Below are 13,427 nucleotides of genomic sequence, written 5' to 3'. Positions count from 1 at the left end.
GAAAGGGAAGAAGAGAAGCAGCATGTTGTGGGGAAGTGGGGTGGGGATCACCTAAAGTGGGAGAATTTTTCTCCTTCCCTTTCTTCTTTTTCATCACAATTTTTCCTGCAGGATTTTCAAAAATAAATGTGCTTTTTTTCAACAGCTATAAACTTATTTTGTTACTGCAAGCTAAAAATACTAAAGGCTGTATGTTACATTGTTTAATAATGTATCCTTGCATAAACGTCAATAGAAGGCGATTGCTTGTCAATTTCCAATGGCCTCCTACGGTGAAACTAGCAGCTTGTGGTGCCTACGAGCAGCCGACAGCTCCAAAGGAGCAAAGAGATGCTACAAATGATTATTTAGCTATTTTTCACAAGTAAAAGGATGCTGCGCATCAGATTGCTGTTCTACATAACCAGAGAGATGGCACAAAGGAGCAACTCACTCCTTAAAAAAAAGTAATGGCATATGAGAACTTGTCTCTCATCTGCAGAAGCAGGCCTATGCATCCTCCCTCCACTCACATACCTCATTATCATGAGCAGAAACCTGCTTAGACTGCATTGAGTGTTGACTCTGAGGAGGAGAATGGAGGCAGCATTGACCAGCCATCTGAGATTCAGGGTCTGTCAGTTGGATCGGCTTTGGGTCCAGAAGTTTAAACAAAGATGGTATAGTCTGAGTGCCAGCTAGTCACTGCACCATTATTTTCCCAGTCCAGAGCAGTCGCTTGGTTTGCAGGTTCTAAAAACTGAAATCACCCTCCCCACCACCCACCCTCATGAGGGCACTAATTCATCTACTACTATGACTTCGCAGACAGTATGCTCATCCATGCCCTATAGCCAGCCATCCCAAACTGTTTCTTCAGTTTATCTTGGACAGCAAACTAAAGCCAGCCTCATTTAAAATAAAAGGTTTTTGTGATCAACAAGGATGTGTATATGAACTCAAAGGAAGAGGAAGCAGCTGCTCAGCATTCGCTCAAGTGACAATGCAACCTATTGTTAGGACATCACAACCAACTTGCAAGATTGAGAAATAGGAAAGGCACCAGGGATGTAATTCTACTGAAAAATGTTATTCCATTAATGTAACATTTGACTTGGACTTACCATAAGGTATTCTCAAAGCATTAGCACTGTTGAATTGTATTTTCATTTGGACAATTAACATAATTAATTGTATGGAGATAAGTAACAACTGTGTGTCAGCTGCTGGCATTGTTGCATACCCTTCTATGCCGTAACCCGAAAAATGTTCTAATGACGTGCATATCAGTTGAACATGTTTATGCTAGATTTCAACTAAAAATTAAGTGATGCTATCCCCATAAAGTTTAAAGCCTCATTGGAGCACATGATTGTGAACTATTAAGAATCATGCCATTGCCCCATTGTTTTACTGCAATTGTTACAGAAGTCCCCCAAATGCAATGTTGATCCCTATCTTGCAGTTCTTACACCTTACTTGTTCTGCTCTTACAATACTTATCATGGCCACTATTGGGAAAGAGACTCCTGGGAGAGGTAAAAAGTATGAGGGAGGTCAGGGAAAATTCTTCATGTTGCACTTTCTCCAGGAGCTCCCTTTATGCAGCATTGAAAGCAGCAGGAGCTGGTGAAACACTGTGCTTTTATTGCTAAGCCATTGTCAATTGTGCCCCATTATTTACCTTAGAATGGTTTAAACTGAACTTCAATTGCATTCTCCTGGGGACTTCGCCCACTAATCTCCAAGCTCCACCTCATGACCCTCAGGCTCCAGGTAACCTTGCTCTTCTTCTTCTGGCAGCAGCCGGTGTCTTCACTTGGCAAGGTTATGGAGCAGATGATACAAACGTAAACTGCAAGGCAACCATTTTCAGGAAACTTATGGTGTTGTCCATTCTTGTACTTGTTTGTCTCTTGTTGAGTCTGCCCTAAGGTGCTGTAGAAGAACAGTATATTATTAGTGTGATTTTCTTATTAACCAAGAAAGTAGAAGGTAACCCTTAGCCATCCCCCAGAATCTATCCCACACACCCCAGAATGTGCCAACTTCTGAAAATGTCCAGCAGTACTGACTCCTCAGAATGAAGAAGTTATCTGTACTTCCCAGAAATGTAGCAATCTTTATGAGGAAATTCTTCTTCCAATCCCCTACAATGTGAACATTGAGGGAATAGAAACCTTGTAAAAGGATCGAGGTTATCAAAGAGTGCAGTCAAAGACTTACTTCAACTTGTAAGGAGCAAGCAATGCTAGCAAATCCTAGTGCTCTAAATGCATCTGTTCCTCGATGAAGTTATTTCTCTGCAAATTCAACAACTGGGTGCCTTCACTGATGCAGCAGTGAGCAGCAAGTTGGGAAAGATCATCTATCTAGGATTTTGAGAGTCAAACTGATCTTGAACTCCATGATATGAGCAGTCCAGGCATTAGAGTGTGATCCAAGGTTGTCCTGCAGAAAGTCATGTACATAGTGATGACAGCCTTAGAAAACCTTGACTCACAAACACATCACTCAACAGAGAAGTCCAAATATGATGATTTTGGGGACACCGTGCAGATGAATTCCTTGTTTCAAATCCACAACCCAACTGTGTGGCCACCATGGGCATAACAACACTTTCAGTAATGCAGACGGGAGTCTCACTACTGAGATACCTGTGGAACGAAATTCTTAGCAGCAAAATGCTGAAAAAAGACTCAATGTTAGATGCAGCACATTGTGTACTTTGTAAGATGTTTGTGCAACCAGTATTTAATTGAGAAGCTACGTAGTCAGGTCTCCAAGTGTCCCTTTAAATAATAAGAAATGTAACATACTAATATGATATGCTCCCTGCTTCTACTGAGACTGTTCAATAATAGGCATAGTATGGACCTTTCAATTTCAATTTATGTTGTACAAATGGGTGTTGTATGTTTAGTGATATTAACCTGTGACAGCTTGGGGTTTAAGTGTGGAGCATGACTGTATGTGTCGTTGATCATTACTTGAACTTTCAGCAAACCTTTTACCTCAGAAAATTGACAAGCCGAGACTGCTTACTACTCAATATGAGGTGAAGAAGGTGAATTCCTATTTCCTGAGTATAGGGACACTGTAATGTCGCAAAAGCAGCAATATGCCTCTTAGCCTCTGGACACATTGCTTTTATAGAGCTTATGGAGATAGGAACTTTGCTATGGAAGACTTTTGGGGATAGACTCCCGACAGAGTCCTTCTTTTGTTTTTTTCATTTTCCTCCAGCAAGGACAACCTGTTTTAAGGCTCTCTCACCTGCTACTGGTCATGCTAGAAACAGTTCTAAAGTATTCTATTTAACAAGATATTAGCTGCCTTCATCCAATTGAGGGGAAAAAAATCTGTGACCTGGCAACTGCAAAGTGCAGCTCTGTAGAACAAAATAGCTTTCCTTCAAATTAATCCATAAGAAACCTGTAAATCATATCAGATCGTCTGTCTGAAGAGACCTGATTTCCTGTACATGGCCCACAATTTGTGTTAGGTGCACATACGGATCCTAGAGTAACACAGTAAATATTAAAGAAGTGCTGCACAAGGATTGGAATTGGTTTATTATTGTCACATGTACCAAGGTACAGTCTTGCATACCGTTCATACAGATCAATTCATTACACTGTGCATTGAGGTAGTAAAAGGTAAAACAATAACAGAATGCACAATAAAGTGTTACAGTTACAGAGGAAATGCACTGTAGGTAGACAATAAGGTACAAAGTTATAAGGAGGTAGATTGAGGTCAAGAGTCCATCTTATCTCACTAGGGAACTGTTCAATAGCAGCGGGATAGAAGCTGTCCTTGAGCCTGGTGGTACATGCTTTCAGGCTTTTGTATCTTCTGCCTGATGGGAGATGGGAGAAGAGAGAATGTCTAGGGTGGGTGGGGTCTTTGATTATGCTAGCTGCTTTACTGAGGCAGCGAGAAGTATTGACAGAGTCCATGGAGGGGAGGTTGATTTCCATGATGTGCTGAGTTGTGTCCAGAACTCTCTGCAGTTTTTTAGGGTCATGGGCAGAGCAGTTGCCATATCAAGCTGTGATGCATCCAGATAGGATCCTTTCTATGGTGCATTGATAAAAATTGGTAAGGTTTGACGGGGACATGCCAAATTTCTTTAGCCTCCTGAGGAAGTAGAGGTGCTAGTGAGCTTTCTTGGCCGTGGCGTCTACGTGGTTGGACCAGGACAGGCTATTGGTGATGCTCACTCCTATGAACTTGAAGCTCTCAACCCTCTTGACCTCAGCACGGTTGATGTCAACAATAGCATGTGCATCGTGCCCCCCCCTTCCTGAAGTCAATGACCAGTTCTTTTGTTTTGCTGACTTTGAGGGAAAGGTTGTTGTCATGACACCATAATAACTAAGCTCTCAATCTCCTTCCTGTACTCTGTCTCATTATTATTTGAGATACAGCCCACTATGGTGGTATCATCTGCAAACTTGTAGATGGAGTTAGAGCAGAATCTGGCCCATGCAGTCATGAGTGTATAGGGAGTAGGGTAGGGGGCTGAGGACACAGCCTTGTGGAGCATCAGTGTTGAAAATAATTGTGGCAGAGGTGATTGATGTGACTGCTTAAAATTGTGCACTTTGGGTGAGCAAGGAACTATACAATTCAATATTAAAAGTAGCATAAGACTTGGTATTCACTTGCTTAGAAACATCCATTTGGTGGAATGCAGTGAAAAGCATGACACTAAAGTTCATTTAATTGGTTCCTGCCAAATAACATCTTGATATCTTAATGAAGGGCTGTAGTACTTTTTTTCATTTATATTTCCTTATAACTTTCAGGAGATTTGTCATGCTTTGATAATGCTGATAAGTACTGTACGGGAGCGAAAGTTGTGAAACTACTCGGTCAGATAGGGAGCTTGATAAGGTCTTGTCCTGGCTGTGGGTTTCAGGGCGGGCAGGCGCTGATTTGAGGTACCTGCTGCTGGCCCGGAGCGGGGGGCAGATCCGACACGGCAACCATCAGGCTCACCTCAGCAAGGCCTCCGGCAGCTCGGCCGCCCTCGACTGTCCGGGCGCGCGCCCGCGCCGCGCCAACTGACCGATGGCAAGCGCGGGCACGAGCCGATTCGGAGGGCGGGGGCGCGCATGCACAGGTGAAACCGAGGCTGGGTTTCCGGGGAGGTTTACGTCATCTGGTAACAAAGTCCGGAGTTTGGTGCAGGTCGTCAGGAGGTGGTGGAGCCGCAGCCGCCATTAGCAGGGACGGCAGCAGCGGGGGGGGCGGGAGAGAGACCGCAGGAGTTTGGCGCGGGTCCGGGCTTCATCCTGGCCGCTCACTCACCCAGCCTGAGCCGCTGTCCTTCGGAAACGAACGAAGCACCCGTCGCCGAAACGGCCGGGGAAACGCTGCTGCGAAAATGATCAAGACCCACCACCGTACGTCGTCCAAGTGTCTGGAGACCGTGGAGGTGAAGAGCAAGGTGCGTGAGTGACGGGCGGGGTGTCGGGCGAGATCGGGGCGGCTGAAGGAGGGGGAGAGGTTTGCAGAGCCGTCGACGCGGGGGGCAAGTTAGATCCGATGTCCCGGCTAATGCAGGATCTGTGACCAATGCTGTCGCGGCCAGGGTTCAACCGTCTGGTCAGACGCAGGCCTGCTTCACTTTCAGAGATTTAAAGTATTACTTTTATATTCCACTTGTTTCACCATTCAGGTTCTGCTGGGAGTTGAGCATGTGATACCGCAATCCACTGCATTTTGGTTCTAAATGTCATGTTTGCTAAGCGCCTTGTAAGAAACTTTTGGACAGTAATGTGGTTTGTAAATGCCAACCCAAAGCAATTAGTAAAGCACTTCAGATACACGAAACTGAGAGTGTTCCCAGAAGGGTTGTGCTGCAAGCTGATCTGAAATGGAAAGGAGAATCTAATTATCTGGGTGCGCAAGTTAATTTAAGATTGAACCAGAATAAAAAAAACATGTATCTGAAATTCTGTTGCATAATTTCACCGGTGAATTAATGCAAAGCTTTTATTAAAAACATTTTAAGTTGTTGTAAGCTTTCAATGGGCAGTTTTTCATATAAAGGCAAGTGAGTTTTTCATATGAAGATAAATTTAAGCGCTATAATTTGGTAGTGTTAACATTGCAACATTGGTTGTTGTACACAGAATGTACACTACAGTCCTCTAATTTGAACTGTATCCAACAGTTTCTTCGTGTGAATGTATTGATGATGACAACATTAATTATACCATGTTGCCTAAGCACTTGTTATCTTGGGGGTTGATGTCCAGAGTGAAATTAGTCATGGTTTTAATTCTGATCACAAATGACTTAACACGCTGCCCTGATGAAGGCTTTCAACGCGAACTATCGACAGTTCCTTTCCCCTTCGCAGATGCTGCTTGACCTACTGAGTTCCTCCAGTGGATTGTTAACTCGTATTTCTTGTCAAGTTGAAGATGTAAAGAAAAAGCTTAAGTTTTTAAATTATTGAAACACTTAACAAAAAGAAAATACAAAACTAAGGTGATAAATCAGAACTGGAATCCATCCAAGAGGTGTTAATCCAACTTCTTTAAAGTTGCTGCTTTTAGGTTTTCCAAGTTTCTGTTCTGTCCCTAGTTTCTTTGGGTGAACCTATTGAGCTGACTTTTGCTCTGTTAAATCTCATCTTTGATAGAGTGAAGTCCTGTGTATGAGTTAGACATCTTGCAGCTGCTTTCATTTGCTAGAAAACTGGAATGTTTATTCCTCTTGAATTCAAACCATTAACAATTGTTAAATTTTTGGTGGTAGAAAATAGAATGAGTTGCATTCCGTACTTCAACTAGATTATGATAATGTGTGATGACAACATGCAGAACTGCAAGCACTATTCTTATCACCTTGCCTCCATCGGAGACTGATCCTCGCTAATCTTTAATCAGTACTTATAACTGGTTCTGAGTTTTGACAAACACCTTTTTGTAATTATTAAAGAGGGAATTGTGGGTTTTCTGCATTTTGTTTTACTTCCATGCTTTTAATTTCCCCCAATAGGGGAAAATCACAGGAGTATATATAAAAAAAAAATTAGATCCATTCAATCTTGTTGAATTGTGCCTGTTTAAAGAAATTTTGATTTGCAATTTGTCCCAGAATTGTGAATTTAGTTAAAGTATTTATTTGTTTAAAGACAACTTCTCTGAACCACTTGACTAAATTAAGCAAAAGTTTACTACCTTAAATGTTTCTATCAAGCCTATGTTATACAAAGTAATGCTGCATGGACTGGCAAAGGAAGCAGGTTGTGGATATACTCTTTTAACTAAACATATGTTCTAGTGAGTTTCTTGGGACTTCTACTCTCTCTGAAACTTCCCTGTGAATTTACTGATCTTTATGATGGGAGATTAAGGGGCCCTTCTTGGAGATGGTATTCCTTGGATTATATTCTTTGTGATTTTTAAGTGATTTGTAACAATATTACTTTTAGAATTCTGCCATTTGAATTCAATAAATTGAGCTTTTTCAGAAACCAAATTTTATATAGTTGAAATGTTTTCCCTTCTTTTCCCCTTTAACTTAGTTTGGGGCTGAATTTCGACGATTTTCTCTGGATCGATCCAAACCTGGAAAGTTTGAAGAGTTTTATGGATTATTGCAGCATGTCCACAGAATTCCAAATATTGATGTTTTAGTTGGATATGCTGACATTCATGGAGACTTGTTACCAATAAACAATGATGATAACTACCTGAAGGCAATCAAGACAGCAAACCCACTGCTCAGAGTGTTTCTGCAAAGAAAGGGTAAGAAAATGAAAATTAAAAAAAAATTTGTATTCCTATTCCTAGATGTAAATAAATGTGATCAAAACACACATTAGAAGCCTCTTAAATTTTGGTTATAAGAAAAAGATACTGTTCTAAACATGTTTTGGGTGATGTATATTTCTAACTATTTCTGGGTGTTTTCCAGGATGTTGTGCTCAATATTCCTGTTTTAATGTACCTGCAAGTTTGTGTATGCTGTGTTACAATGGTAGAATGTAACATTTAATACCTAGCTTCCTGTTTGGCAGCTTCTGTCATTGGGTGATTTGTGGTTTGACACATTCTGCTGCCTCATTATTTGTAATCATGTTAAATTGCATTTGTGATTTCATTTTTATCACTTTCTTTGTGAGGGTGTAACTAGTTTGAAGGTTCCCATGAAGTGAAATGCTTAATTTTTGTTTTTCAGTCAAAACATAAGCACTAAAAGGTTTCAAGGTATTATTAAAATTCAGGTTTGTAGTTAATGTGGTATACAGGGTTTATAGTACTTTAACAATCTTTCACCTCCTGTCTACAGAATCTCTCAATACTGTTTGAATTTTTGTACCATATATCTTTGCCCTGATTTATGGTGAAAATATGCAGATATAATTTTTTTTTTGCTTTAATTGCATTTGGACATTTCCTTGTTCTATAGCATGTACTACAGAGGTAATCCCAAACTTCAACCGGTTTGAACCAAACTCTGCATTGTTGCTGTCTTTGACATGCATATAAGGGTGGGACGAGGAATATTATTCATTTGGAGTCTTGAAATAATAGAAGTTGTGGTGTTTTGTTGAGACAATACCTGCTGTTCTCCATTTCTAAGGATGGGTGTACTTGCCATGGATACACTGGATTGATTTTTGTGTTGGTGGGAAGATGGTGATCCTCCAATGAAGAGAATGGATTATTTATTTGTATGGCTTCTGGGAAAAATAAATGTTGTAGCTCATTGGAGTTTGGTAATCCATTCAAGGGAATCGGGCACTGCCTGATGCACGACATCAGTATCTCTTGCGCACGTTAATGGGGAGTAATCAATTCTGTGGTGAATATACTGCCTTCTACATTTGCAGTTCATTATGTTTTCTTTTCCTGTTTGTAAAGAGGGTACCTACACTGTACAAGAACAATCCATAGCCTTCAGTGCAAGTTAAAACAAAAAGGCAATTCCTGTGTGGTGTCTTAAGTGCTTGTTCAGATTACTACAGGTTATCCATCTTTCACACTCCTAGTCCCTGTCACCCCTTGGGTGAAAAGAAATGGCTCTACAGAATTGTAACAAGCTGTGCAGGATTTCTGCCAGCTCGGAATAAGTTTAATATCCTGGTATGTTGTAGTTGCAGGTCAGCAGAATCTTGTAGTACCCTTGGAGCAGAGCAATATCTTGGATGTAGAATGGGTTGCAAATCCCAACCATTATGCCCACTCTAATTATATCTTTGTAGTGTTCAGAATTCAGATTATGTTAGCCTTTAAAAATGCATATTTTTAAAAATATTGCACCATCTTGAATTGGCTTTTTAACAATATCACGTATTTTAAATATTATACCATTAATTATTTTTTCAATACAGAAGTTTCAGCTTTGACTTGGTTAGTGCAATCAAATGAAGGAGAGAGGGAAGCTGTTATTTTCATCCCCTACAAAATTCATTGAGAATTCCAGTGCCTAGCTTTCCATCAGCCTGAGAAATATTTTAAAATATGGATGGTGGTGAAAAGGGGTTCAGCAGTCCCTGTTTTTGCAGCATGTCTGTGACTAACAAATGCACTGAAGTTTACTTCTTTTTTTGCACTTTAGTGAAATTTTGACATAAGTAGCAAAATGCTATTTAAACTGCATCTGAGCATCTGACCTAATGCTCCAGCTGACCCCTAGTTTTTATAAAGTTCTTCAGTTATCACTTTTTTATGCTTTTATATTCTATACCTTTTTATAAATAAACCAGATATGTTTCAACTAATCTGCCTTGCAAGCATCTTAAGGATTTTTGTATGGGTACCTCGATGTTTTTGTTCATGTCATTTGTAGTACTTTCTTTCCATATTGATACTTTCAAAGCACAACACTTTCCACTTTCCATTTTTTTTGGTTCCATTTGTTTGTGGTTCTGTCTCTCATGCCATTGTCCCAACATCTGGTATCTTCTATGACAAGTTTCACTTTAGCTACAAATTTTATAATGCTGTTTGCTTGTATGGTAGACTTTATTTTTAAAAACAGATTTTGGATTTACTTCATGAAATTTGGTTTTTAAAATTGCTTTGTAAAATGTACAGTTGCAAACAAAAGTACAATGCCCATTGGTTAGTCACTTTTTTTTAATAATATGGTAAATGAAACTTGCTGAACGTCAGCATTTTTTCTCACTTCTGTGGAACTGGATTTGTACTGATAATTGAATGTTGCACAATGTTCTAACAACTTAAGAGATTTCAGATAGCTTTCTAGATGTTGGCAGGCCTTCTATTAGTAAATGTATGCCTGCATTAAATATGTTGTTAATAAGTATAATTTCTGATCTTGTGCTTTGCTTAAAATTGAAGTGATGTGTGAATTGCCGTATTGCATCAGTTCAGAATTACCTCCACAGCATAGGCTGAGTATTTTGATCTATTTCCAGAATGTGATTGGGTTTTAATGAGCAACTATATTGATGATTCTTGGCTCAAATAGCTCATTGGTCTCCAGAACATTACAATCCACTTTCCTTGCTGTTATAGAAAACCACAGCATATTTATGTATGTTCTGTTGCAATGTTAATTGAATGTTTCGAGAGGCATTTCAGTTCAAAGAGATGCTAATATACAGTATCAAAATTGATTGTATCAAAACAGTGGATAAATGTTTATTTGATGCATCAATGTATGTCATATCAACGTGTGCACAATCCTGTGTGTAGTTCTCATGTTGGGTGTAATGTTGTCCTTAAATTTTAATCTTCCTGTATGTTCAGATGGCATAAATCTTTCAACTTTTATTAATGTTGGAAACTTTGTACAATAGTTAATCAAGAAGAGGGAAGTATTGACTTTGATATAATTGGGGTGGCATAGTGGTGCAACAGTTAATGTTGCTGCTTCACAGTTCCAAGGGCCTGGGTTTGATCCTTATTTCTTGTTCTGCCTAAACAGTTTGCAGAATGACTCCATGAACATGCAGGATTCCTCCCACATCCCAAAGACATGGTTGGTTAATTGGCTGCTGTAAATTATTCCTTTGTGTAGGAGAAAGGAATCAAATGGGAATTAATTAATGGATGTGAGAGAGAATAATTTGCTGGGGTACAGGCAAATACACCAAAGGGAATGGGACTACTGGGATTGCTTCACTGGAAGTTGACGTGAACCCAGTGGGCAGAATGATCTATGTCATTGTAACTATAAAATCTGTAAATCCAGTATTTCTCATTGAAGATCAGGTTTTAATTGCCTTTTGTTCCTGTATTCCAGCAAAAAAAATACTGGTTTGTAGAGGAGTTGAATGGTCCTGATGAATGAAAGACTGAGCATTGAAAGTGAGGTTATTGGTACGTGTGTGTGTCCTACCTTTCCCAAGTAAAGCTGCTAAATAAGCAGCAGGATCAAGAATACCAGTTTTATTTTCCAACCTCCAACATCTTCACTCATCAGGAAGGCCTTGGTGCCTTCAGTTTCAATCATAGATCGAACCAGTTATCTTCTACTAACACTCCTGTCCACTTGACCAAAATTATGCGTGCCCTGAATAAATTTTTTTGGTTCTTCTCACTTCTCACCTAACTATGCCTGGTTTTTCACTGGGTCCATGGAGCAGTCCTTGTTCCAAACCTACTCTTGACACTCCCCAATTCTTTCTCTGCTACATCAGCTGCATTGGTGCTGCCTCCAGCACATATGCAAAACTTGTCAATTTTATTAATTTCACTATTAACTTCTACCCTGCCCAATAATTCACTTGGACTACTTCTAACACCTGTCCCCTTTCTGGATCTATCTCTGTCTCGTAAGATGAACTATCACTGATATTTACTATAAACCCACTAACTCCCATAGCTGCCTCACCACATCCTCCCACCCTGCCTTTTGAAGGGTGCCATCCCTCTGTCTCAGTTTCTCTGTCTCTGATGCATCTGTTCTCAAAATGAGACTTCGCATTCCAGGGTATCAGAAATGTCCTCCTGTTTTGGGAAACATGGCTTTCCCTCTACTGTGGTTGATAAAGCCCTCACCTGCATCTCCATTTCCTGCTCTTTCTCTCCTCACCCCCCAAAACAGAACAGACATAGAGTTCCCTTGGTTTTTGTGTTTTCATCCTACTAGCCACTGCATCTAGCACATCGTTCTTCATTATTTCCATCCCCTTCTGCTTTCCACAGGGAACTGTCTCCCTCTTTTCACCACCACCACCCCCGCCCACCCCCCCTCCCCCCCACCTTGCTACTTGCCAGCTCCTGCATCTACTCTCCCCTTCACCTCTTTATACTGGCTGTCTACACTCTTAGTCCTGATGCAGGGTCTCAGCCCAAAACAACGACTATCCCTTTGCCTCTACAGATGTTACTTGACCTGCTGAGTTTCTCCAGCAGTTTTTGTTTTGCTCCAGTTTCTAGCATCTGCAATCTCTTGTGTCCACCCTCTTCTCTGTTTGGTCTTTCGGGCAGTTATGGCATCTGTGCTGTTCATGAGGTCAGCAAATAGCATAGATCTGGAATTTAACCAAGGAAGACCAGTTTGTGCTGACACTGGTTTCCTTTTCCACAAGGCTGTGTGGCTGGCATACAGATTTCTAATTGTAGTTTCAAATTTTAAAAAAGTAATTTCTTTATTGTACAAATGGAGAAACATAATGTAAAAAAAATTCAGCAAGCACTGATCTAATTCATTTCCTGGTGCTATCTGAGGACTATTTTGAAGGTTGTCTCACGAGGACTAGCATAAAACTAGATAAATTAATGATCCTGAAGTTGCATGTGAAGAGAATTGTGCATTAGGGTTAATAGAATGGAAATCCTTTTCTCTAGTTTTAACTTGGCTCCTGTATCTGCCAAGAGAGGACGCACCCCAGAGAATACTTACTGCTCTGGCAGATCCTTCTGCCTTTTGAAATAGCTGCCTTTCTACCAAGGAAGCCAATTTTCAATATGTCTTAAATGTACTATTACATTTTTGCTATGTTTTATTTCATCAGTTGCTTATATACAAAGAAACTATTTGTATCATGTATTAAATATGATTTACTGTCCGAGTTCAAAAGCGGTCGTGTTACTTGGGCATTCTTTTGATGGTATGCAGGTACATGTTAAGATAATACTCTTTGTGGCAGTAGAAATGTATAGAGGACTTTTTAAAGATCTGCTTTATTTAAAGCAGTGGGTCTGGAATGTTAGGACTTGAATTTATGTTTAGCTTCTGCTCCACTTCTGATCTAAATCATTTTAGGCAATCAATTATTTAAAACTTCCATTCTGTTTCAGTGTGACCTATGTATATTCATCCATGCTTACAATTCCTGTTGATTATTGGTCTATGGTTGCTGTTTGGTTTCTTTCTCACTTTGTCATGTGTGAATTTAGCTAGCATTTCAATAAACCATTTACAATCAAGGACAATGTACTCACATCCAATCCTATCTTTACTTGTATTTGTGCTGTGTAGTAAGTTTGGATATAATTCTGCTG

At 40.0% G+C, this 13,427-nt stretch overlaps 1 protein-coding gene across 1 annotated transcript in view; it reads left to right on the top strand.

Moving 5' to 3' along the window:
- Positions 1-5,173: 5,173 nt before the first annotated feature.
- Positions 5,174-13,427, top strand: part of LOC127578918 (partitioning defective 6 homolog beta-like) — a 54,335-nt gene continuing 46,081 nt past the window's right edge. Inside the window, exons 1-2 of the mRNA XM_052031493.1 lie at positions 5,174-5,437; positions 7,529-7,751. Coding sequence (XP_051887453.1) covers positions 5,375-5,437; positions 7,529-7,751 — 286 coding nt within the window. The 5' untranslated portion in view covers positions 5,174-5,374. The remainder of the gene's footprint in view (positions 5,438-7,528; positions 7,752-13,427) is intronic.

The sequence above is a fragment of the Pristis pectinata genome, chromosome 16, assembly GCF_009764475.1.
Source record: "Pristis pectinata isolate sPriPec2 chromosome 16, sPriPec2.1.pri, whole genome shotgun sequence".
Classification (NCBI taxonomy): domain Eukaryota; kingdom Metazoa; phylum Chordata; class Chondrichthyes; order Rhinopristiformes; family Pristidae; genus Pristis; species Pristis pectinata.
This window is presented reverse-complemented; position numbering and strand designations above follow the sequence as displayed.